Source organism: Gymnogyps californianus, chromosome 1 (genome assembly GCF_018139145.2).
Source record: "Gymnogyps californianus isolate 813 chromosome 1, ASM1813914v2, whole genome shotgun sequence".
NCBI lineage: Eukaryota > Metazoa > Chordata > Aves > Accipitriformes > Cathartidae > Gymnogyps > Gymnogyps californianus.
Window position 1 is genome coordinate 134,839,527 of NC_059471.1, and position 26,732 is coordinate 134,866,258.

The 26,732-nt window shown below is 42.5% G+C and overlaps 1 protein-coding gene across 1 annotated transcript; it reads right to left on the bottom strand.

Annotated features, from left to right (window-relative positions):
- LOC127024646 (ovostatin-like) lies at positions 1-26,732 on the bottom strand. Its single transcript, XM_050909244.1, has 35 exons — positions 26,611-26,732; positions 25,900-26,083; positions 25,400-25,556; positions 23,261-23,313; positions 22,338-22,358; positions 21,115-21,283; positions 20,491-20,575; positions 19,571-19,682; positions 19,066-19,180; positions 18,732-18,841; positions 16,854-17,012; positions 16,274-16,501; positions 15,687-15,744; positions 15,029-15,174; positions 13,761-13,910; positions 13,038-13,208; positions 12,602-12,734; positions 11,893-11,989; positions 11,161-11,389; positions 9,743-9,866; positions 9,280-9,398; positions 8,775-8,826; positions 7,892-7,975; positions 6,814-6,990; positions 6,214-6,295; positions 5,579-5,735; positions 5,095-5,169; positions 3,882-4,047; positions 3,399-3,619; positions 2,587-2,802; positions 2,047-2,171; positions 1,608-1,698; positions 957-1,025; positions 416-521; positions 1-62 (listed from the first exon to the last, which is right to left on the bottom strand). The coding sequence occupies exons 1-35, from the start codon at positions 26,730-26,732 to the stop codon at positions 1-3; spliced, it is 4,425 nt and encodes a 1,474-aa protein (XP_050765201.1).

The window sequence follows — 26,732 nt, forward strand, 5'->3', positions numbered from 1 at the left end:
TTAGTCCATTTCTCCAACAGCCTCTTTGCAAGGTGATGTATACTGAGCAACAGCATATTCTTCTGGAGAAGAAGGAAAGAAATGTTCCTGTCAGCCTGGAGACCACTTCCTGTGCCTTTCCCTGGAGGTGAATATACCCTACACACGCTTAAGTCGGAGATCCTTGAAATCTCCTTTGTTCTGGCACGTGCATTTTTGTAACTTTCTAGGCATGCCCACTTGTCACCTTGGGCATGAGACCAAGCTCAGTAAAGTGAAATGAGTCTCTCCCCTGGCACTAGATCCAGATCCTGATAGAGTTCAGAGGAGAGTTGGTTCCAGGAGGGCTGGTTCTGGGTCTTCCTTAATGCACGCAGTATTTCTGCTGTCCCTATCCCTTTCCCAAACTTCATAGTAGTTAAAATCAAAGACCTACCTGTTTCATAGTAATCATAGATCTGCACAGGAGCTGGCTTGGGATGGGTCACTACAAAGTCCTGCTCAACTGAGAAAGTGATTTCTTTCCTTTTCTTCTGTGAGATCTGGGAGTTGAGGGACAGGGATCACATAAGTCTTTTTATTTGTACAACACCATCTGGAGCAGACCAGGGTAGTAACTGATAGATTGCACATTCCAAATCCCAGTGATGCCACACATACATATGTGGGACATCCATTATCTGAAATGTATTTGGAGAGTCCAAAGTGAAACTGAAGTGAAGAGTTGCAGGTTTCCTATCCTGCTTGTATTACCTAATTCTGTAGTTATTACATATCCTATTGCCAGAGAGGGAAAAAATGTCCCAAAGGACTGAGCTTAATTCTGCAGGATCTCCCAATGATCAGGACGATATAGCCTGGTATTCCAACTCCTCCCATTTCAGACATGAACATTATGTGCCACACCGTAGGTGCATCTACTACATGCTGTTTTTGCATCCTTTGTGAAAATCAAATAGACAGTGATCAGAACTTACATTTTCCAGATAAAGGAGAACATGGTTTTTCTTGTTTTCTGCTTGCATCACTGTATGACTATCCATGAGCTTTAAAACAAGGAAATGGAGATACATATGTTTATAAACCATTAAAAAACAAGTGCTACCCCAGACCCTACCACTGCATGGCTATGGGATTCATTCTGTTCCTAGCCAGGTATCAAGGGCTGGCAGCTGATTTTTAGAGTCCAAATGTTGCTGAATAGATGGAGAGGACTGAGCAAAACTTGCCACTTGACTTAGTGGGGGGTATGAGCACTTCCCAAGTGCATGAGAGGCACTGCAGTTCATTTGGGGAATACTGCATGACTCTGGTGGTGTATAGTTTTCAGAACTAGTCTGGCAGATTTCCCACCCTTTCCCTATCTGGGCAGTGCCAGCTCCCAGTTGCAGCTGCCAGCTGGTCAGGCTCTAGCTGGACCCCTTCCTAGTTTTTAATGTGGGAAGGTCTGTGTGCTCGCAGCTCCCTGTAGGGCATTCCCTCCACCCAGTAATGAAGGCGGTGCAGCCATGCAAACACCTCGCAGGGTTTGTGGGTGAAGGATTCTTAATCAGGCCTCTGTTTTCATCATGACCAGTCTTCTCCTCTGTCCCTGGGGTGACTCATTTAATCTTGCTCCTATAGTTTACCTTATCCAGGGAAGACTTAACAGGAACAAAGCCAGAGAGCATCTTCACATCAATAATGACCATGTTGGAGCTGCTGCGCTTCCCTGTGTAACTGAAACAACAGAGGCACCTGTCAGTCTGGACCATGCCTGGGGAAGCAAACCTCAGCTCTCTGCTCCCAGCTTCATACAGTGCGGGGAGGCTGATGTGAATCACATGCGCTTGCTGACTGGCTCAGATGGGAGACACTGGGGAGGCCCCTAGTATGAAGGGCCAAGTATGTGCTACCACCATCAGTTGCTGTCACAGGGTCATTTGGGATATTGTGTCTTACAGGCTGATATCATCAACGCATTGATCAGCTCATGGTTCTTGACTTTATAAGCAGAACTGAATACACACAGCAATCTTCTCTGTGTGTCTCGTCATCTGTGCAGCTGGTATGTTGATGGCACATTACCTGCTTATGAGGACAATATCAAATTTTGCTGGTCGATCCAGTGGGCAGGAAGCATTTGATGTCTGTACTGAGAGTGAAAATCCAAAAGCCCCCTCTGGAAGGTGAATGTTGTATCTCAGTGCTGTCTGGAAGAGGAAAAAACCCTTTTATTCAAGCATGCCAAGTGTTTTTATTTGCATTCCAAAAAGCAAGTGTCAGACTTAGTGAAGTTTCCTGGCAATGTTGCTCTTGGTTTTATGTGGAAGATCCTTGCTTACATCAGTGATGGACACATCAGACTTCTGCTTTTTAACAGTGAAAGTGCTTGTACCCAGAGTCATCTCCCAGAGGGAAACCAGCTGCTGATCAGAAAGGACTCTTTCTTTCCATGCTGTGACTCCATGGGAGTCAGAATGTGGGATGGGGAAAAGAGTGTTTAAAAAGTTTAGGGAAATCAAATAATTAGGAAAAATAAAGAGAAGTTGGATAGAGAATCATCAAAAACATGGCAGTATTGTGTGCAGAATGTGAGACACAATGAAGAGGAGAGCAGACACTTACTTGCATAAGTACGCATCCACTGCCATTCACTGTTAGGCTGTATTTCCCAGGGACCTCAGGAAGGGGAGTCTGTTGCAGCAGGAGCCTGTTCGCATTGTTGACAATAAATACCTTCTCAAAAGGCTTTTTGGAAGTGATCTTGACTACATTTTGTGTAACAGAATTGTAGGTGGCCTCACCATAAGCAGCGAGGGCTTGAAGAGCAATGACTGTGTCCTGAAGGAAAAGAGAATAATAAAAGACAATTAGCTACATAGCGTGACTGGTGCAGAGGAGGTCAAAGTGACAGTTTCAGTACGAAGCACAGCCGATGCATCCTGGCTAAAGAAACTGAATTTGTGTAAATTCCAAGGTTCCCATATATAAGGAGCCATTTCATTCTGGCATGTATGTTTTAGGGTGGAAGAAATCTCTCTACTCATATGAAGGTCTCAGAACATAAAATCTGAGCACTAGAGCACACTTCTAGAGTTTTTCATAGTGGTGAAGCATGTGTTTTCTAGGGAACTACAGAGCACTTCTTGGTCGTATAACACCTGGGACTTGGTGTTTTCTCGGCTCATCCCTGACATAAGTATCTGTATTTGTTGCTAGTCAAATTGCTCTTGTATGGCTTTAACCTTTCCATATGTAAGAAGAAGAGGGGAAAAAAAAAGTGTTTTGGTCTCTCCAAGAGAAAGGCTTGTTCTCTGTGTGTTTGAGACAGCAGATACAAAAGAGAAATAAGAGTAGGTAGTCAAAGCCCCACTGGCACCCTGAACCAGTGCCCCAATTCCTAGGACTGGCTGGGGAGTGGAAGGGAGTTTTGGCACCTGGGTGGAAGAGAAACCTCCATAGGGATTCTGCTGCCTGATGATCCACTGCACAATCCCTGAGGCCTTTGTGAGATCCTTTTGATTCCGGCTGGGTTTGTAGAGCAATGCCAACAGCACATAACTGGTGATCTCAACTTCAGCTGATGGTGCATGGTCAAGGAAAGAGGGAGATTTTTCTGATGGAGACCTCTCCTCCTGCCCCCAGTGTTGTGAGCCATCTGAATAAACAAAGAGAGGGTGAGGAGCAACCAAAATGGATTACAGGCGTCACTGCTCTATGTTGCCTCAGAGACATACTATGTCCTGGCCTCTTTCTCACAAGTACTCTCTACAGAGCAACAGATGTGCTGTAAATTAGCTGCATAGATTATTTGTGGAGGTTGGTTCATGTGCCTATACTCTCAATATTGTCAAGATTAGACCATGTAAGATCTGTTCCCTCTTCCCACTTCCCAAATTCCCAAAATGGCTGAAACTCACCAACTTCCTTTGCTGATTTCTGTAACTCTCTAAGGAATGATTCACATTTTTCTGCCTTGCCAGCTAAGCAGAAAGCATAGGCCATGAGTGCCTGAGTGTAAACGTCACCGATATTCTTCTCAGATGCAGTCTCCAGACAAAAAAAGGCATTTCGGACTACAGGGTACTTTAAAAAAAAAAACAAAAAATACATGGGTCTAGTTCAGGACAGTAGTCTTCACCTGGCCAAACATTTATTTTCTTTAAATGTGTTCTTCATCCTGTCACTATCACAGCAATGAGAATGGGACTTCAGTTTGTGTAGTGACTTCAGGAGAATACAGAGAATACAGAATTCTTTAAGGAGGGATTTCAGAGGAAACGTCAGACAAATCAAGTAGCTTTTCAGTGTGTTCTTGAAGACCTTGGTCTGTAAACAGAAGGCTGTTCTGTTTCTTTCGCAGCTAATTCCTTCTGCTTACCTCCATGATAATAGTTCACTCTGCACTTCTGTAGTCAAGAGTCTGTTGTCCTGAACAAATCCAATGTAGTAGTCTCTATCCTCAGTGACTCTGGTGTAATTTTAATCTAATTCTGTGGAGTTGTACTAGGTTTACACCAAGTAAAAAATGTTCACAGTTTGACTCTGTGTCCTCACTAATGCACTAATCAGGAAGGTCCTCAGAAAGGATATGAAAAATTGGAGGCAGAGAAACTCATATATTGAAGTCTAACATCTCCTCTGTACTCTCCTTTGTACTAGCCTCTTTTTAAAAAGGACAGATTGGCTTTTCACTCTGATGGACCTCTGTTTTTCCAACCTAGCTTTTAGTTCCATTTGTAGACTTTATAGATTTACCTGCAATACCTTACTTTCTTGACTGAGCCATGTTTGAGGCTAAGCCATAGTGTGTGTGTTACTACCTGTCAAGTTTTTTTATCAGAAACTAAAAGATGTCACTAAATGTCTTGGATATCTCAAATAGAAGATGTAATCCCCCTGAGGTCTGTACAATTTCTACTTGAACACTGGTGGTTTAAGAGGTATAGAGATGGGGAACTTCTCTGTCACAGCAACTAGTGCAGATAAAGAGCAGGATCATGTTCCCTGGGAGCTCTCTCTCCCTCTCTTTCTCTCTCTTTACTTCCTAGACAATTTGTAGCAGACGCAGGAGCCAAGTCAACAACTGGGAACCCATTCCAGCTGAATACCAGCAGCTGAAGGTCTCCTTACCGAGCTGGAGTGCCGAGCTTCTAGCATGGCAATGGTGATGTAGGCAGAAAGCGACAGCTCGTCATCTACTCCTCCCTGAAAAGGACATGGAGAGAGGAATAATCAGTGAATGCCATGAATGAGAAGTCTTTAAATATGAATTGCCATATCCCAGCTGGGAGGGTGTGGTCAGTTCTGGAGGCAGTCCAAAAGGAAGGAGAGCATACACATAGCACTTAAGTAGCTCTTAAAGAGCTAGAGAAGCCCGTTGCTATCACCTCAAAAAACATCACTCTATCAAGCTTACAGTCCTGTAACCATATCTCAGGTGCTCATAAGATGTAAAGTACAGTGTGGGGAAGCTGACTGAGCTGAAAATAGTCATTGTAAGGTGTCCTTGGCAGAGGACAGACATTTGGAGTAAAGTATATTTTTTGACAGTAATGGGAGAGCATGTTCTTAATGGAAAGAGTGTAAATTTGACCAAGAAATAATTCTCTACCACCTTCAAGGCATTGTTGAAGAGTGTCCCAACCCTTCGGAAACAGCCATCTGGCTTCTGTTTGCTTGCCAGCCACATCAGGGTTTGAGCCTGGACATTGTCATCAATATAGATGAAGTGACTAGCTTGTGCAAATGATTTGTACACAAAGGCAGTGAGCCTGCAAGGGAAATATGAAGCTGTGAGATGAGCACTGGAAGTAGGAACAGAAGAAGTCAGCCCTCCCATTCATGCTATGCATAAACATGAAGAGTTACAGCCAACATGTTGGTGGCTTACTTTCTCTTTGTGTGCTCCTCCAGGAGTGGGTAGTTAAAGGAACAGTAGCTAGATGGGACACAGGAAGGGTGTCCAGCACACTCTGGGGCTGATCCTGGCTACAGAGCACTGTAGTGCATTGGGTTTCATGGGAGACGGCAGGAGTGCGAATCAAAAAGTCAGCTGGGTCTTTATGGATCACCTTCTCTCTGCGCACCCTGCCTGGCAGGGGGTGGAGAGCCATTTTTCTTAGTACTTACAGAGTCCCAGTCCTAGCCAGCTCTGTACATCTGATTTAGCTAGTAAAGATGCCTCTTATCTGCATCATGTGAATTCAATGCAAATTCATCTCTCAGCCATTTCTGCTCCCAGTCACTCACCAGGTGTTCCCTTCTTTATCTCTGGTGCCAAAGATGCTGTAGGACCCATCAGGATGTTTGTATGACAGCTGCTTCTGGTAGCCTGCAAAAACATGGAAGAGGAAGTGTTCCCTAATTTAAAAACAAAACCCTATTCTGTCTGCTATATCGGCTTTATTTGAAACCACAGTGGGAAAGAGTGGAAAGACAACGTATATCTACCAAGCAGCAGGGGAGCCCTGAGGGAGCTTAGATGGAAGCATGGGACATCTTGTCCTGCAGGAACATTGAGTCACAGAACAGGCAGAGCTGTATCAGCTCTGTGCTCCAACTAAGCTAACAGGATTAGGATACATGCTGTGCCTGAGTGGAGAAGGAGAAAGGGACTGAAAGACAGAACTTCAAAGCAAACATGACAGTTGAGTCTCAGCAAAATAGGATAAGGAAAGGAAGAAGATAAAGCAAGGATAACAAATGTCTTGATCAGGGCAGACCCTTGGGTCACTGAGCTGTCCTACAGCAGCGGTGCCGTACTGCTAGGATAGCCATGCTGCTGCTTCTGCTCACTGGGCCTCAATGGGAATTTCAGCATACATTATAAGGGAAGGACAAAGCTCTCACCGCTCACTAAGTATCCGATGGCCTTGGATTTGACCTCCTCACTCAGCTGCCCTGTCTTGTTCAGATAGTCCAGGACGTAGATGTTGGGTGCAAACAGGACCATGTTCTGCTCCCCACAGCCAAATGGCATCTGGAGGAGCTGGTGCACATTCTGCATGGCAGTGCCCATGATGTCGCCTGGGGAAGAGGAGATGCCAAGGGGGATTAGCACAACTCATGGCCACTGAAATAAACAGTAATTTCCATTCCATAGGCAGAGTCATGGAAAGCCTAGCTGGAGTTAAAAGCCTTTCCAACAAGCATGAAGCTCTTAGGGCGGAGTGATTTGTTCTGTTCTGCTTTGCAGTCAACAAAGAAATCTCTTCCCTGCCTTTCCTTACTTAGTCTAAATTGCCCACACCAGAAACACTACCTATTTTAGTGCCACTTCAAGCAGATACTTGTTAGAAATGAAAATAAGAACTTCCAGAAAACTTCTGTTTCCAGAGGAGGGAAGGGGAACAGCCCAGAGATGCTACAGTGAACCATGTATTGCAGAATTAACAACTAATGCTGAAAAGGGACATTGGTTATGCAGATGTATCATAGACCACCTCTAAATTGTTATTTTTAGGAAAGATAGCACAGACCCAGCAAAGGATTTCTGGGATAAGCTGAAATCACCAACATTACAAAGCAAAGATTTTATGACTAGTGAGTCATGTAACCAATTCCAGGTCCTTTTCAGGAAAAGACTGAAAAGATTCCACTAGCATCTCTGATTTGCAGGTGGTTGACTGGACAAAAAGTCGTACTGGCATGAGTCTGGCCGAGGTTATAACTCAGAACTGTGGTACTTCAGAGCAAAACATTCAAATGCAATAAATTTAAACAGAAAAGTGAAGAAGGATGTAACAAAAATTTAAACTTCATTTCTCTGATGCAGCAAAGAGCATTGCTGGACAAGATGAGAATCAGTCTCTTTGCTCAAAAGTTTCCCACACAAGGAGTGGAAACTCACATTTTGAATCCTGAAAAAGCTTTCTTTTTATATTTTTACATTTTCTTTCTTTTTATTTTTTATTAATTATATATTTACCAACAACAGAAAAGGAAGCGCTGGCTGATCCTTCCACCACATTTGTAGGTAGATCTAGAGCAACATCTTGAACAACCACATTATCTGTGGAGAAAAATATTAAGGGTGTTGTGGTCATTTGTATAGGAACATTGGTTATAGCAGTGAAATGCTCCTAGTAGAAATTTCACAGTGCAAAATTACACACAAGAGACAGCAATAGACAGAAACTCACTGCTGTCACCAAGAACATCAAGAGAGAAGGGGGCACAGCAAAACCAAAATTGTGAAAAACAGACCAAATGGGTGCAGTAACTGTCATTGCTCAACAGAAATCAGTTGAACAGGGTAAGGCTGGTGCTCACAGGCTGTAGTGTCTGTGAACCCTGGGGATTTCTTCAGTGAGACAGTGGCGAAAGCTGGTTGGTGAGGGTCAGAGCTGCTTTTGTGCCTCTTTTAGGCAGAGCTTCCAGGAAACCTTGGAAACTGTTTGCTGTCAGCACTGAGATGGTGTGGAAAGGAATGTTACATTCCCTCTCCCATTCCCACTAGAAGTGGAAAGCTGCAAGCTACAGTTATCCTTGGAATAGAGGACAGCAGTCAACATGAGTGCATGAAATGCAGGACAGATTTTGCACAAAAAGGTCCTTTTGATAGCTTCATAGCAGCCTTCCTTCAGCATCTGATCACTGTTGACTGCAGCACAGACACTGCCTAAGTGACATGCACCAGATCACACAGGAATTTCGTAGCAGGGAATTGAACTGTAACACTCACACTAGCTGCCATTTGGGCAACTCCAGGGAAAAGGGGAGGGACAGCATCAACGAGCACTGCAGGAAAGAGTGCAAACTCCAACCTTCCTTTCAGTTTCTCTCAGGACAGCAGTATATAAGACCCTTACCTTTTGTACAGATTAGGGAGTTTTGGGTCTTTTCCCTTCTGATGCCTTCAGGCTGCACGGCGATGGGAAGAAGAGACACATGCAGTGGATGAGAACAAAGCATGCAGAAGAAATGCAGTGACAGAAGAGCCATCCCCTGCCCCATCCTCCTACATCATAAGACAGCTGGATTGAAGCAACAGTTTACAGGTTCATGCTTGATGTGGCTGCTACTAAAAGGGAGTTCCCATCAGAAGGAGTCCCTCATTTCCAGTTTTTCCTCTGCATGAGGGAGATGTGCACTTACCAACACCCACTGATCCTCATGGAAGAGGACATCAGATGGGAGTGGACTTGGTCTTAGATTGAACAGCCAGACCCTGTCCCAGCCAGATGAAGGTGGAGCCAAACCAGGAATTCTTTAGGGAACCTGAAAAACTTTTACTTGCTTTTGGTACTTTTGCTGTGTTTTTCTTTCTGTATGGAAGGGAGTACAGGGCAAACAGTTAAGAGCTGTCAGCAGTACCTCAACCAACAGTGTTCTGATCTGGGTGTCCGTGTAGTCAATACTGATGTTCCTAGGTGCTTTGTCTCCACAACCTTCATCATCCTTGGTCTCTGCAGTAACGCTGAATACTACATTACCTTAAATAGTAGCAGAAAAGGAGAAAAAAATCACCTCTATCATGCAGAATGATGGCTAAAGTAAGAAATTTCATCTGATAATGAATATCTACATATATTAAGTAGTGCAACATAATGAATGGTCAGTCACTCTAGGTGAGACATATGGGAAGAGAACTGATCTCTGAAAATGGGAATGATAAACACACTGCAGTTGTGGAGGAGCTCTTTAGCCCAGACAGCTGGAAAGACCAGTGGTAGACCAAGTTCTCCAGGTTGGAAGAGGATTAGGTTTTTCAGGTGAGGTATAAATTGATTAGTATCAATCTTAGGACAGAAAACCAGGTAGATTCAAAGGCACTTACCAATTTCTTTGGGGAAAATATTCCAGGCATAGGTCTTTTTTTGTTTGGCACATACACATCCATCATCCTCTGGGGAGATGAGTTTGGCCTGATAATCAAGGGAATCTGACAGCGAAACATTAATCTGAGAACAGAAAAAGGAGTGTGATGGGATAAAGATTTTGCACCTTAGGCAAAAGGTGCTTTATTGTTAGAGGGGGTTGAGATAGTCTCTGTTTATGTCCAGTGTTAACAGTGTAGAGCAGATTTAAGGCCTGGGATGATGGTGTTAGATGAATCACCCATCAGATGTAACCTTAACAGTATTCCCTTTTGCTTCTCATGACATTCTCCATTGAGATGTTAAATATCTTATGCATGCATCTGATTCCTGATCAGGATATTGAGTTATGTTCAGTTGACCTGGTGCTAATGGCTTTGAACTAACTTGCAAAGGAACCCACTGATTAGTGTTTGTTCTTCTGTTGTTGTAGGAACACTTGAAAAAGAAGGTTAAGAGATCAAAGCCTCAACAGTGGAGATCTTTTTTTCTAGAATGTTTAAAACCCTAGGCCTTTTTGTTTTGTTAGGGCAAACTGTTAACAGAGTTTGGAAAAAAACATTCCTAAATTTTGTCTTGATTTTTCCTCCTTTGGTGGTGATCTCCTTGTGAGACTGGAGAGCTGACTTTCAGCATTCAAATCAAGCAGAAGAAATCTAGACTCTACACCTGCCTCTTTTTTCAGGATTCCTAGATACAACATAAGAAACAAGAAACCAAACAGAAGATCCCCATTTTTCTTTCTTCAGGTATTCTTTAAACCGTGTGTAAGCTCCCTCCATGCAGAAGTGCAGTGCACCTGTGGTCTGGAGCCATTTTGCCTGGTAAGTACTGTATATTGAGAGTACAGTCCCCCGTGCCTGGGAGCAATAGAACCTCTAGCTGGACAGATACTCTGTAGGGCAAGTACTGGACTTTTGTGCTCCCTGTTTTGGTACTTTTGGGAACTTTCCCCCCAGAAAAGAAGGGCTTGTCTGCTCTCCACTTCTTGCTCCTCCCACTTTCTTCTGTTTGGCAAGCACAAGCCCTTCACTTCTTCACACTTTCACATATATCCCTAAAGAAAAGACCCCACTAAAACCATCGGTGGCTTGCATGACTGTGAATGGTGAATGATACTCTGCAAAGCACTTGTTTCCTTCCTCTATGGATCTCGAGACAGTTGCATATACACCCATCCTAGTCACAGTTCACACAGATCTCCCTCTGCTTTGTAGTGGTTTAGGAGGACAAATCCAGTCAGAATAATCTATTGTCAGATGGAATGAGCAGTACATCAATCAAGAGCAGGGACAGATCCTGTCATCTACACCAATCATTTTGCTGCAGCTTCTTTGGAGATGGGGTAAGGTCTAAGAACGTGGGCAGAAGTACACACCCTGATGCAGTGGTGAAGGTAGTTGAAGACATTGGCTCTAAGCAGGAAATCTTCTCCTCGGATGATAGAATATGGCAAGGTCAAGTCCACAAAGAAAGGCTGGAAGGCTGTCAGGGTGGCAGGCACAGATATACCAAATCCAACCAACTCTTCTACACAGAAGGCACTGGCCTTCCATTCGGTGATGGTGTCAGGGATGGTGTATGAGATGCTGGCTTTTCCAGTAGAGCTGATGGGAATGGATAAAGGATGAGTTTAGAAAGAGCAAGTTTCATATACCTTGCTTCTCAGTAGAGGCAACAGGTTTTGAAAATCAGCACTACCCCTATTCTGTCTGCAGAAATCCACATCCAAGTCCCCCTGGAACTTATCACCCAAATCTTCTGAGAAAAGCCCATTTGAAAGTTCTTCTGCCCATCATTTCCCTGAGTTTGGAAAGAAAACTCAGAATTCTTGTTTTGCAGACCCATATTTTAAATAGGGGTGTCCTTCTTCTTAGGAAGGGAATACGACTCATGGTACACACATTGTGGGAATAGATGTCTTTGGGGACAGGGTAATTTTATCATGGAAAAGAGAAGGGCAGGTGGTCATGTGATGATTGAAAAAGCTAGGTCTTGCAGGCCAAAAGGTAAGAAGAGGTGGCAAGGAATTGCCACCTTGCAGGACATCAGGGGACATATTGAGTAACTCTTAAAAGCAAGGCAAAGAGAGGGAAGAAGCAGTACTCACTTAATTAGGACTATATCCCAAATCCAAGTTTCAGGGAAGAATTCCCGAATAGTCTCAAGGATGAGTCTTCTCCCACGTTCCTCTCTAGCAACTTCAGCTGGTAAGAGATAATGGGAATTTAGTCAAACGTGGTTCATATAATGAAGACTCCCAGAAAGGATAGATGTTAATATGCATGGGCCAGTATGAAGGATGATTAGTGTTTACCTATTTATTCCTAACTGAGACTACCAGTAATGCCACACAAATATTAATTAATGTCACTAATGTATCTCTGAGTTAGGTATAACCTGGTATCACAGAGAAAGAAAACATTACTTGAAGTGCTTTGGTCTCCAGATATGAGCACAAGACCTAGGGCTAGAACTCAGGTCACTCGGCTCTTAGATCTGTTTGCTGTCCACACTGTCGCACTGTCTTTTCAAACAAGTTCTGGTCAGAAGGGAATCAACGTCAACAGTGTTAGTTTTGTGTGACACTCTGCCAATTGCCAACACTTCCCAGCATGAAACTGGACATGAATCAGAAGCGTAGACCTGAAAGGCTTTTTTTGGGCATTGGCCATTATCCTAAGCTATCTCATTCTGTGCCAGACCAATATTCAATATCAATACCAATGTGATTCATGAATACTGCCCATGTCTATGACACATGAATACCACTTCATTTAAGGAGAAAAATAAAATCTCTTTCCTGTCCCCTGTATTACCTGATGATTTCACATGGTGTGTAGAAGCCATGAATCCTGCATTCAAGAAATATGGTGGAGGTCTTACGGTCTCACTAGTACACACAACTGGTTGCCGAACCTTTGAGTTGGTAAAAAATTTCATGCCCATGTCCTGTAAAAACACATTTCGGTGTTAGCCATAACCATATTGTAGCTGAGGTTTATTCCATTCCTCCCTCTTTCCCATTGCTGCCTTTCCACCACAGAGATGCCGAGAAACATCTATGCAGAGGCTTGTGGGAGCTTTGTGCATGCTGGAAAATCACAGTAGGCACCAGAGTCAATTAAGAATAGATGTCCATGAGGAGAGTTTGTCTTGTATGAGTTTTACTAACAGCGTCATTTGCAGAAATATCTAAAGCTACACAAGTGGAAACTCACTTCAACAGATTTAAGTAATGTATAGGACATTTACCCTGAGGAACTGATATACATCTGGGCCTAATCCAGACATTACAGGTGTGTAATACAAGCCTTTGTGAAAGATGTTGTCAGATGAGACACAGGGGTCTTGGGGGTCATCTTCTAGATTGAGTCCATTGAAGACGTAGCCTTGAAAGTCTTGCAGGGGATGCAGGCTGTATATCTGTGATGGGGAAGGAAACACAAAACTTGTGTGTGTGGAAAGGTCAATTCTGATTACACTGTCATGTGCTGCAAATGGCCAGACCTGAAATGTTAGCCTGTTTGAAACAATGCTGTTTCCTGGATTGAAAACTGGCTGGACCCAAAGTGTGGTGGTCAGTGGCACAAGTCTAGTTGGAGGGCAGTAACTAGTGATGTACCCCAGGGGTCAATACTGGGTCCAGTCCTGTTCAACATCTTCATTAATGATCTGGATGATGGGGCAGAGTGTACCCTCAGCAAGTTTGCTGATGACACAAAATGGAGGAATGGCTGATACACCAGTGGGTTGTGCTGCCAGAGACCAGTCACTGGTTAAACCAAATCCCGTATGAAAGAGGACTTCCAACTGCCAAGTAACAAAAGCTGTGTATTGCCTATTATAGATGGTTTGTGATCAGCACATGCAAAAAGCAGAAGTCTAACACAGTCTAACAATCTCAAGTGGAGAGGCACTGTAACGGAGGAGGAGGAAGCAGTGGAAGGAGACAATGCGTTTGTCTGGGCAGCTTACCGTTTCCGCAGACAGCTCTGTCTCAGACTTCAGGAGCAGCACACTCTGATCCACTGCCCTCACAGCACAGAAGGAGTTAGCAGCAGCTTCAATGACTAAACTGACATTGGAAGCTGAGCGCATCTGCTTTTCAGAGAACTGCAGCCGGACCTGAAATTTATCAAACAGATGTTGGCGTGGCTAATCCCTACTGCTCGGGGCTGCTCCAGATATGTGTGTGAATAGAGGGCAAGAAGGAGAGTAGAAGGCTCTTCTGTTAAAGTACAGATAGTCTGCCTGGAGAGGGATGTCTGGTCCCCACTGCCTCTGTTGACCAGGCCTCCGCTATAATGGGCGCTTAGGCAATAAGCACACTGAGACTCCAGTGACAGCTTAAATGAAGCCTACCTCAAGTGATTTAAAATAAAGTGTGATTCTGTTGCTGCTATTATCAAATCAAATCTTATTATGACACAGACTACATATAATAAGCATTACAGTGAGCAAATCATATTTTTACTAGGTCCATGGCCCACCTTAGCAAATATTTAACAGATTGTGTTTTGAATCTATTCACAGCAAAATCTATTTCACATTTGTGTTAGATAAGAGGGAAAAAAATAGGAGAGGAGGACCACGTCCGGTAACTGGAAACATTTTGTTTAAATCTCACTTGTTTTGTTTTCTCCTAATGTTTCATGTTTTTTAGCTTTTAGGAACTGAAGATTAGAAAAATCTTAATGGTGAAATCTGATTTCAAAATGACAAATGAAAATGTACCAGTGGAAAAAACATGGAAGGAAAACTTAAACCCCAGATTGCTATTTTTGCTTTCTTTTCTATATGTATTTAGTTCTGGTAAACCCAAATTGCGTATTTCAACAAAAAAAGTGTAAAAAATGGGATTAAATAATGAAATGGGATAAGACTAAAGTGTGTTCGCTATGCTAAAGAACAGACTTTAGTTTAAACTAGTCTAAAGTCCAGTCTAAACTAAATAGGATACTAGTATAGTTCAAGAGAGGCAGGAACCATCTGGGAGTAGTGTGGGTTTCCTGAAAAGTAGTTTTTAATGTTAAAAGAAGATTTACCTTTTGACGATAAGTCCAGGAGGTGGTGGTAGAGGAGAGATATAAGGGCAAAGAGAAAAAAGGAGAATGAAGAGAGTAACATTGAAAGAAGTGGATGGAAACAAGAAATAAAACTGGAAATCTGTTGTGAATGTGTGCACAAAGAATTTGTATTTATCTGACAGCAGGTAAGACTTGCTGTATCTTAGTGCCTCTCACCTTGTTTTTGAAACACTTCTCAACTGGAAATTGGACACTGTCTGCCACCAGCTCCTTGGCAGCATGTAAGGTATATACCAGCAACCGAAGGGCTGGAGCCATTTTCTCATTGACCACAAGTGGGATGGTGAAAGTGCCATTTTGGTCTGTTAGAAGAGAGAAAGGGACCAATAAGGAGAGAAGCGCAAAGATCTGCTGTAGTAGTAGCCTCAACTGGCATATAGCTGTACTAGTCAGTGGAGCAATCTGTACTTAGAAGATAAACTGGAAAATCCTGGATTTGCCTGGAGGTGACATGCCTGGGTTTAGATCCAGATGCTCTCAGATTTATTGTAGGTTTGAACATGTGGCCAGATTCAGATAGTCCACTAAGCCAGACACTCTGCATTCCCTATATTATCCTTTGGGAAGATCTTTACAGGATACTACTTCTTGACTCATATCAAATGAACTGGTTGCTAAACTAAATCTGACTTTATAGTGATCTTAGTGGTAGTCCTAGTATCATGCACATATGCATGGATGGAGAGAGACACAGCCCTCGCAATAGCTGCTGTATACATCCAGGAAGTCTTGTCTTGGTCCTCAGTTCAACCATCCCTCTTTTTTTTTTTTTTTTTTTTTTAATGCAGAAACATGGATTGGCAACTGAACTTACCAGCTTGGATATTAACTTTAACTTCTCCTGTAAGGACAATCTTGCCTTTTGCCATGCCCTGTGCAGAGAAGAGCAATACATTTATGGGTTGGTAGAGGTTGCAGGGAGAAAGTGGCAATCAGGTTCAATGTATGTTGACAGGACAATCAAGGCATGTACATTGAGATGGCTTCAAATGCTTAAACATCAGCCGTAGGGAATGCTGGATGCTGCCACTGCTGCTGCTACTGCTGGGGTCCTTGTCACCGATCAGGAAGCAGAAGGAAAAGGAAAGGAAGGGGGAGGCAGAGAATACCATAAAGAGTTTCTTGGAGGGAAGGGACAAGAACACTGGCCTGAGACATTATGAAGGTGGTTCCTTACTATGAAATAGAGTAACATGGCCAGAAATGGGGGTCATTTTTCCTGAGTGGGTAGTTTTGCTAAAGCACCTCACTGCTGTTTCTGTTCTTGGGTTGTTGACCATTGTGCAGGCTAGTAATCCAAAAGCTGGAAGAGCACCCACTGCTGTAATTGCTGTGGATGGACTGCCAGATAGCTGCCTGGTCAAGCCCTTTCAGCAAACCATGCAACAACCCCACACTCACCACATAGTAGAAGTTCACAGTGTTGATGCTCTTGTATCCTTCTGTGTTCAAGACATAGTGCACGGTGATCATCCTCTTCTGCCCGCAGCTCAGATCTTTCCTCAAAGGCTCGATCCTCACAAAACTGCTAGTCCAGGAGTAGAAGCGCTGGATGGAGAGAGACGCGTCGGGGTAGGAAGGCTCTATCCAACCTTCAGAGTGGCACTGGTCACTGGTTTTATAAGTTGCCTGATCAAGAGAGGGAGTAGGGAAGAAAAGGAAAACAAACATATGTCACTAGGGAAATCATTATCACATACTGACATCAGAACGATTAGTTCACACAATGCATATATTTAAGAATTGCATCTAAAGCCAAACTGGTAAGGAAAAAGCAGCACAATGGTCTTGCAGCAAGCCATTGCATGGCAACAACTCAGGTGTTTTCCTCACTTCTTTTATAGTAATTTTTGAGAGCTCTAGAACATGAAATAAGCCAGAGAAAGTATATTTTTATTACTAGAATTCATACCTCATCCCACCTTTTTTGGGTTCAGTTTGAGAGCAGCCATCTCTCTATTCAGCCTTGTTTTGTACTCACTTTCAGACTGATCTCAGGATCAAACATTTTGGACGTGTCAATGCTAAACTCTGCAATGCCATTATCATCAGTGGTGAAGTTGTCTGTGTTCTTGTTATTGACAAATAGCTGAATAACCTCATTGGAAATAGGAGAGTTGTCTTTGTCTACCAGCTTGATCTGTAGAAGAGAATGCGAGACGTGCAGTGTGTTATCTTTCTGTATGTAGATACTAATGTTTTGCACTCCTTTGCTCTCCACACAGCAGAATTGCTTTTTCTTCTCCCTTTAAAGCAATACTTAAGAACTGAAATGTCTCCCTTCACTTTCTGGCAGCTATCTCAGCTATTTTATGAGATGGAGCGGGAGCTTCCTCAGCAGGATGGTCCTCTGCTACGTCATTGATAACATCCTTTTGTGGAGCAAGAACTTCTCATGTCTCATCTCTTTCCTGGTCACTCCCTTCTGACTACACATTTCCAGTTTAAAGATATACTTCCTTTCCTCCATTTTTTCCTTTCTTAGTCTTGAGAGTCTGCTGCTGATACTTTCAATGTCTGAAGGCCTTTTCTCCAGATCTTTGTTTTGGACACTTTTCTGATTCTGTCCCCACTGTCTCTGCTGTTTATGTGTTAAACAAATAAAAAATAACAGACACCATTAGGTAAATTCTAGGTTGCTAGAACTGAGCATTCATTTTGAGTTTTTTTCAGAAAAAGATGGCAGAAGTAACAATATATCAAATACAAGCTTAAGAGACCGACTATCCTCACTGTCCAGAAACAGCATGGAGATAAATGACCTCTGAAACAAAAATAACAATAGACAACTAAAAGTATTCAGGTGGATGTTGATTTCAGTGGGACTGAATGCAACAAAAGTGAAGGCATATAACATATGGCATACAACAGAAGTTTCATAGTGCAGGGAAGGACCTTGAATGGCATGTGATGGCACCAGGACAGGGACTGGGATCTGCTGCATTTTGAGAAAGTATGAGTATCTGTGGCTTCCAGACAATAGTTCCCCTGATATGACCCTCAGGGTTTTTTTTTTGCACAAAAGCAAAGCAGCTGCCTGAAGCCATCGTCAGCAGCTTTGTCTCTGAGATGCAATATCCCAGCCTCCTACCACGTGTCTTTCAGCATGTTTAACCTCTAGTGTGTGTGAGGATGTGTGTGTTTGAGGAATTCACTGTGGCACATCACTCCGGGGAGCCTGTTGACCCCCATCCTCCAGTAAGAGGTGGTAAGGTGCACAGCAATCTGAAGAGCGGAGTGGGAGTGGGGACCAAGTGAGAAAGTTATATAGACATCTTCCAGAGGGGAAAAAAAATCCTTGAAAGACAATCTCTTCTCTCCTTTCAGTGCTACTGGTAAGATGTCGCCTTATCCTTTCCTCATCGACAAAAGCTGGACTGAAAGAGAGAGATTTATCCCTACCCTTTAAACCACTGACAGAGTTATGTGGGATTTGTCATGAAACATAAAATCATGAAAAGGTTTTTTGAGACAGAAACTGTTGTTACTCCCTTGATTTTTTTCTTAAATTCCTTTAACTCTTTCTTCCCTCATTCCCCAGTGGTTTTATTCATCTCTGGCTGGCATATGATGGTCAACTCTGAAGGGAGAGGCAGTGTTTTATATCAAGCTTAAAATGCAAGTTAGAAAAATGCTAGTTAATGGATTGTTTTGATTCAAAGTATTTCTGGCAGAATCAAACTCAGAATAAACTAATACTCTTCAGTATTCAGAATTACCAATAGGGCACTGTATATAAAGAAAGAAGGTTGGGGAGAACACCCCCCACCCCAAACAGTCCCCTAAATGTTCCCATCACTGTTGTCATGTGATTGCCTGTCAGTCATCTTCAATACAAGCTCTCTATGCCCTTGCTTACCTGTCCGAAGTAAGGAATTCCTCTTCTGTAGTGGCGATCCATGTTCTCAAACTGTATACTGCTCATCACCCGAGTTATGGAAATAGACTGAGTAGCTGTAAGTTGCAGGCCTGTAAGACATGTCCAGAGTCAAGAGAAGAAATACTTTGTCTTGCATATAGCTTCATCAGCGTTCAGCATTAGTGTTTGCCTGGAGATGGTCACTGTGCTTATAAAAATGGATCTTCTTCTTCAGGAAGACATCCTTGTACTCAGCAGGCAGAGGCTGAATATCTCCTACTCTCCTTTTTGACCACACCACTGTTGCTGTTTCTGACTGTCTAGAAGGGATTACCTGTTCCTTTTTCTGTGACAATGGCTTTCACGTCAAGATTCCTCATGTAACCAACACGATTTAGCTCAAAGATGTTGGAACTGAAAACCTGGGAGAGGCAGCCCTCTGCCTCCAGCTGGAAAGGGAAGAAAACAAATCCTGTTACCAAGGATCACAGCTTTCAAAGGATGCTGGCAATACACGAGACCCTTCTTTAGTGAGTGAAATCTTTTCCCACCACTTTTAGCATGATTTATATAGGACTGATGGAAACATCACTGTCTACGCTTTTCAAATGGGAAACTGAGTCGTGAAGAAGGAACGTGTCAGTCCTTCTTCAGGTCTGTAGGAAACCAAGAAGAGAAATTAGGTGCCCTGAGTTCCTAGCTAGTGATCGAAGCAAATAGATGAGTAGAGTGAAGTGAAGCATCAAAGAAAGAAAGAAAAGTGTGATGAGCAAAGGGAGAGAAGCAAGAACACAGGAGAGAGGACAAGCACAAAGAAGAATGATAATTATGTATCGTACATCTTTGGTAAATGATTGACAAACTGGGTTTTTCTTGCACCTCCCATATGAATTAAAATCCCTGCACACGCTGAGCTGGACTTTCCCTTCAACAGGCTGCCCATAGGTGTACCTAGGGGAAGAGGAAATACGTCCATGAGCTGATGCTTGAAAAATTGACTTAGGCTAACATATGCAGGAATAGATCCAGGACAAGCAGTGAGCTGGGAAGCCAGAGAATGCAATTGTTTCACAGGCTTTTTCCTAACTCTGCTGCCGTTACAAAAAGATAATACAACTCAGAAGTTGAAATATTAATGAGTTCTATTTCACCCCTAAACCCATGAACCAAAATCACACCTTAAACGTAAAAATAAATACCTCTATAAACATGCTGGACAGACATGGATACTGACCAAATTATGACTGTTGTCTCCACTCTTCAGCTTAGACTGGAGTTCTAGACTCACTGAAATCAAAGCAAAACTCCTCATATCTGCAAGGGGATCAGGATTTCAACCCTGGATTCTAAATTACAAGATCTTGGTGTTAGAGTAAGCAAGATCCTTCTGAAGGACTAAGCTTGGAGGGGGAGTTAAAGACAGCTGGAACCCTAAGACCCCTGCTAGAATTTAACGGTGCTCTACTGTATGAAGATCTCCCTCTGAAGTGGCTTATTGGGAGTGGACACATCCTACTTTAGCAGGGGAGCTCTCAAAAGATTTATTCAACCCACTGACCACCAGTTGGAAGAGAATACTCATACAATAAAATGAGATGAGCACACAAGTAAATGAAAGCTCCAGCCACCAAGTCCTGGCCAACCTCTTCTGAGGCCCTATTTATTTTGGTCTCTTCTCTAAGCCCTGTCTCTTTCCCCAGTCCTTGGGAAGTTCTTGCTCTTCAGCATATTTCCTAACCACTCTGCACCTGGTACTTACACTCCACAGACTTTCACTGTGAACTCTGAATCCAAGACTGTAAGGCTTTCTGGTGCAGTGACTGTGACGTCAAATTTTGGCAACACTACGACAAAGAATGAAAAGAAAATAACCAACACTGGCACATTGTAAACTTTCAGACCCTCCTGAGATGAAGGAGAAAATGAGGATATATCATCACTGTTAGTCACAGATGAAATGGGATCTCAGAACTGGGGTGCCAAAATGGTCAAGAAGTGGCCTGACCTGCAAAGGCTCACTAAAGAGAAGTCAGGACTTCTGAGGTGAATCCTGTGATGTCTAGATGCCTTGCAGAGCTTTGGCCAAGAAAGTTCATGGATGTGGCTGGGAGAAGATTAGTTTGTCACAGTGAAATTTGCAATCAATTTATTGACTTGTTATGCATATTATTCTCCTGCCTGAATCTGTGCAAAATGGTTAATTTCTCTTCTTTGGCTTTTTACTGTTTTTTTTTTTCCCCCTCTCCAGTTCTTAATGACAACTAATTGAAGTTGGATTTGCCAGGAAGCTGTTTGAAGTTTTAGCAGTCAAAAGGGTTGATTGATAGGGGCTCATCTCTAATAATATTTTTTACTCTGAATAAAAACAATGGGTGGCATTTACCATATTCCTCCACAAGGAATGAGTGATTTGTTTTATCTCCTGACTTCTTTGCTACGATAATTTTGTAGTTCCCCAGGATAGGCTCTTCAGTTAGTGGGAATTCAATCTGGATAATGTTAATCTCTGACGTCACATTTTGCCACTGAAAGATCCTGTTGCCCCGTGGATCCTGAAGAAAAAAGAATACCGACTCACAGTTTGTTTGCCTTGGAAATCTTTTACTACTAGCACACAAAACCAGAAACAAAGAAGAAAATAGGGCAAGTTGCTTTAACTCATCGGGGAAGTTGCTTAATGCATGTGCATTGAGATAAATTATGCCTTTGTACTCTGATTATTAATGTTGCTAGATTCTCATCTGTTGATCTCGGATTTAGGCATCCTCTGCCAGCCTAGGTATTAGCCTCAGTCATCAGGGGAAGTTGCATAATACTGCTCTTCTCTGCTCTTTAGTATATGTTGCTCTAGTTTTGTGTCAAGAGGGGAGAGAAAGGAAATCTTTTTCTTCATGCTTCCCCTTCAGCCAAGCTTATCCCACACAAATCTTGGCCTTTAGCAACCCCAGCTTTTTTCAGCTGCCAGAAGGAGGAAGGAAGAATTTCTTCTGCATTCACTGGGGTGTCATTTGCCTCTCAGTATATCTTATGCTAGTTAGACTAAAGAAAACTCATTCACACCATTTCCTTGAATTCTTTAAAGCACTGACTGCAGAAAAACACACGTAGAGCTCAAAATATGTATGTTTCACTGCAGACAAAATAGAGTCATCTGACTTCACGGTATAACATGAAAACTTGCAAGAATGCTATATAGACATGCACTGTGATTGCTATTTTAAAAATCAACACAAAATGCCATGGAAGTGCTAACATAGCTAGTACTTTTATCCAGAGCCTATATTTGTTCATAGTTTTCAGCAGTACTTGAGTTATGAAAAGATATACCCCAAAATAAGTTGAGCAAACTGAAGGAGGTGGAGGGGAGTCAAAGGCAGGCATAAGAACAGCACAACTTTTGACTGCTGAAATGAATATAGGTATGCTTTCCATGTTAGTAAGGCTCAAACAGTATCCTGGGATTTTATTAAATTTCTGTTAATTTCTGTCAGTGTACTCAAGACCAAGATTTGGCTGTGTGTAGACACATACAAACCGATGTAAGCACATGTGCCCTAGATTTTATTTTTAGATGCGTAATACAGTACAAAGAGAAAAAATTCATACCTGAATTGCAATCAAGGGGTACTGAAAGAGGAAAAAACAAAGTGGGAGAAGAGATTAGGTGGCTGAACAAACACGAATTATTTTTCCCCAGGACTGTGAGAAATGTATAACCAATTATCAGTATAATACCAGTGATCAGAGATCCTTATCTCTTATTTTAATCAGTTTAATAGCAGTTTTACTTCAATAAGAAGATTACATAAAGAGAAGACATGAAATGAGAATGTTGGGGCAGTTTCTGATCATACTGGATTTAGTGCAATCCCAGAGCAGCTCAGTAAGTAGTTACAGAGGTGCACGTAAACTGTGATTTGGGCTTCTTTGATCTTATATCCTCACTCTGCTTATTGGCACCAGCTCTTTCAGTAAACTGTGCTGTCTTCTGCATACAACCACATGAGAGGAGGCCAGTAAAGACCCTTCCATCTCTTGGCTTATGTACTATAAGCATGAAGACAGCTTGCTGGCAGTCAAAAGAGTGCCTCTGATGAGATAAACAATTGTGGTAACAACTTTCATTTTCATTTCCCCATTTCTAAAATGGGCAAAGTACCAGGTGGATGACTAACTTACCAATTTTTGCAAGCAACAATTGCTGAACAGTAATAGCAGGAGACCGAACCGTGGGCTTTCTGGTCAGAGCTAAAATAATGTCTGCAGCAACAAAGTGGAGGGTTTTTTGAGCCTCTTTCCCAGCAATAGCAGGAGATGTGTCAGGAATCCAACCTGCTACACACTTGCACTCTTCCCTGTGACTCTAACACAAGGGTGGATTATAGCATGTGCTTAGGAAATCATGTTAATTCTTTGGCATTTAGTCTCTGCAATATTTCATTTTATCCACATCAACTGTTTATTTAAAATTTGAGAAGAGGTTGTCTCCTAGCAATTTTAAATACAGGGGAATATTACTGGTCACTCACCACCTCCTGAACGGGTTTAAAATTGAAATCCAGGGCAACAACACGAAACATCACTGGAAAGACAAGAAACAGGGTGTTAGTATTAACTGTAGTTTATTTGGCTGATCGTGATGTTTTGCATTCATTAGTACTCCCAGTTTCACTGGATCTTCTAACAGTCCCACTTGCACAGGATGCAGGTAATAAAATGCATCTGAAGGTAAAAGAATCCTACACAGACTTTGCCGAGGGGACTTCTCCCCAGCATCGAGTTCTCACACTCTTTCGTGAAAGTTTGCTTAACCTCAGAGAAAGGGGATGACCGAATGAGTAAGAACTGCTGTGCAGGTCAGGCAGTCTCAAGTGACAGCCATAAATCTTTCAGTGGCCATCTGCATCATGTAGGCAAATTTGGTCCTCTTCATTTCCCCATCTGTAAAGCAGGGTTTGTTGCTTTGAACATAAAGTTCCAAATACTACTGGAACTAGGTGAAGTGTCAGTTTTTCCTAATTCAGTGTAATTCCTCTTAGTTTAGTTTGTTCTCATCTTGTACAGGTTTTCGCCTTTCTTTTTGTTTACAAGAGGAAAACTGAAAGGAGAACAATGAATTACTGCACAAGGAAAAACATAAAAACATGTTTCAAAAATGTCCTTTCAAAGCATTACCTTTTCATCATTTAATTTAGTCTACTGCTTCCCTGTCCTGGTTTCGGGTGGGATAGAGTTAATTTTCTTCCTAGTAGCTGGTACAGTGTGTTTTGGATTTAGTGTGAGAATAATGTTGATAACACGCTGATGTTTTAGTTGATGCTAAGTAGCGCTTATCTTAAGTCAAGGATTTTTCAGTTTCCCATGCTCTGCCAGCAAGCAGGTGTGCAAGAAGCTGGGAGGGAGCAGAGCCAGGGCAGCTGACCCGAACTAGCCAAAGGGATATTCCATACCATAGAACATCATGCTCAGTATATAACCTGGGGGGAGTTGGCCGGGAGGGACGGATCGCTGCTCTGGCATCGGTCAGCGGGTGGTGAGCAATTGCATTGTGCATCACTTGTCTTTTCTTGGGTCTAATTTCTCTCTTCTTGTTATATTCCTTTTCATTACAATTATTATTATTGTTGTTCTATTTTATTATTATTATTGTTATAATTATATTTTATTTTAGTTTAGTTTAGTTATTAAACTTTTTTTATCTCAACCCACGAGTTTTACTTTTTTTCTGATTCTCCTCCCCATCCCACTGGGAGTGGGGAGGAGTGAGTGAGCAGCTGCGTGGTGCTTAGTTGCTGGTTGGGGTTAAACCACGACATTCCCCCACCTCAAAACCAAGCCATTTGAGAAATAATCAAGCCATGTTTGGTGGACACCTTGGTGGCACCAAATTCTGATTGGTAAGCTTTCCTTCATGCTATGTGCCTATGTAGATAGAACTCATCCCTAATTAAAGTATAGCTGATCCAGTCTAATGGCTATATTATTTGGCTGACCTCTGGAAAGAAGTATTCTCATAGTGTTTCCTACGGTGTTCTAGCTGTGTGCTAGAAGCCTTAAAGCCTAGAAGTGAATTAAGGAATGGATCTAGATAAATGGTTCTTTGCATACATGGAGCTCTGTTCAATGGCCAGATGAGAAGTATGGATAGGGGAATAGCATAAGTGCAGGAAAAAAACCAACATGAAAATACAAAGTCCAAAACCATCAGAATCCAGAAGGTAAATAGCATGATTTTGTCTTTAAAGACTTATAATTCATTTTAAAATAACGGATTTCACTCTTGGTCTTTAGACTGTCTTTGATGCTGACCAGCATCACAGACAGAAGACTGTGGGAGCATTGTTTTATGCCAGGCACTTAAGTAGTGATCTAATCATCACTTTCCACTATCTTGACCTGTCACCAGTAATGAAACAGCAGCAGTAAAAGCTCCCCTCTTCTGACAGCTGGGAGGAAGGGACAAAGAAAATAGTAGAGACCATGGGATGGCAGTCTCCTGCCATCCTGAAGATCACTCTCTGAGCTCCACAGCAAATACTTGTTTTAACAGAAACTCTGAAGAGACTGCCTAGACTGTAGCTCAGTCTGAAAAACATCCGGCAGAGAAATTCTATCATCTGAAGAAATTGCTTGCTAAGGGACATGTTATAAACTAAATAGATATTCACCACTCTGTCCTGGTTTGTAGATGGGTTTGTCTGTCTGCACGAAGACAATGCTCTCTGGGTTCCAGATCATCACCGACCGCCGCTCTTCTAGGCTGACTGTGGTGCCCTTGGCAGAGAAGGAAATGAAAGCCAATGGGGCAGAATTGACAGGAGGAATCTGTGAGGAAACAGAAAAACAAGGGGAGGTTGCTAGTCTTGAAGTCATTTGCTCCAGAACCTGTTGAACAACTATACCTGTGGCCTGAGCTCCTACAAAGAGACACCAGTCTCACTTCTACCACCTTCATCACCTTCCATCAGCTTTCTTGGACCTTTCTTATGTCTTATGTCTATTAAAAATGCCTCCATGTCTGTTACTATATATCTCTCCTCTGCTTCCTTTTTCCTTCAACAAGTCTTATTTCTTCTGCTGCTTGTTCCTCTCCTGTGCTCTCTGCTCTAATTTTCTTGTCCCTCCTTACATTTCTTTTCCATTGGGACATAAATTAAAATTAATTTACCGTGAAGTTGAAGCACTGTAGACCATTGCTTGCTGTCATGGTTTTCTCAAAAATAGTGGTGTTAACAGCACCATATTCTAGGATGACTCTGACGGATATTGTCTCGTTGAGGTTAAGGAACTGCAGGCAAACCTGACCTGGAGAGTCAGTTTGGAGTACAGCAGGCACCATCAGGACATACTGCCTGTGAGATCCAAACATCAAAGTGATCACATCATAAAGGAGAAACAGCCTTAACAGCATGAAACAAATACAAAGCATTGTTATTATTCAGTACCTGCCGATTAGTTTAGACTAAATATAGGGCACTCTGCCAGTGCCCCTCACTCCTGCCCTGCAGCTCCCAACTAGCCCAGCCCTGGATTCCCCACACAGCTCTGCCAGTGCACCCAACTGATGCCCTTTTGCCCTTTATCTGAGTCCGGGTCCCACTTGCTTTTAGCAAAGCACACTGCTGTTACTACTGCCATTGTCTTTTCTGAACACACACACATCAACTTCTATGGAAGTTCTGCAACAGGCAGAAGGTCTGCGTCATATTAAATGAGAACCATTCACTTGCCATCCACATTCCAGTTTAACTTAGCTCTCCAGATATAAAAGATGAGTCATGGCAGTATTTAATGTTTAGAGTAAAAATAGTGGCACTAATTAGCACTGTCTTTAAAGCCTTATCATGAATACTATCAGTAATAATATGGTAGTTCTTACGGCTCAGGTTCCTTTGCAGCTGTTACATGCAGGAGAAGAATAGCCAAAAGAAACTTCAGCCACATTTTTCTCACTGGGAAACCGAAGAAAGAGATAAGCTCTCTTCCCAAGAAACAATTCAT

Coding starts and splice junctions, on each gene's coding strand:
- LOC127024646 (XM_050909244.1), bottom strand. CDS start 26,732: ATGAATTGTTTCTTGGGAAGAGAGCTTATCTCTTTCTTCGGTTTCCCA. Junction 19,181..19,570: donor GTCAATCATTTACCAAAGAT/GTACGATACATA, acceptor TTCCCTTTCCAG/CTGGAGGCAGAGGGCTGCCT. Junction 6,991..7,891: donor CGCTTCCTTTTCTGTTGTTG/GTAAATATATAA, acceptor CCTCTTCCCCAG/GCGACATCATGGGCACTGCC.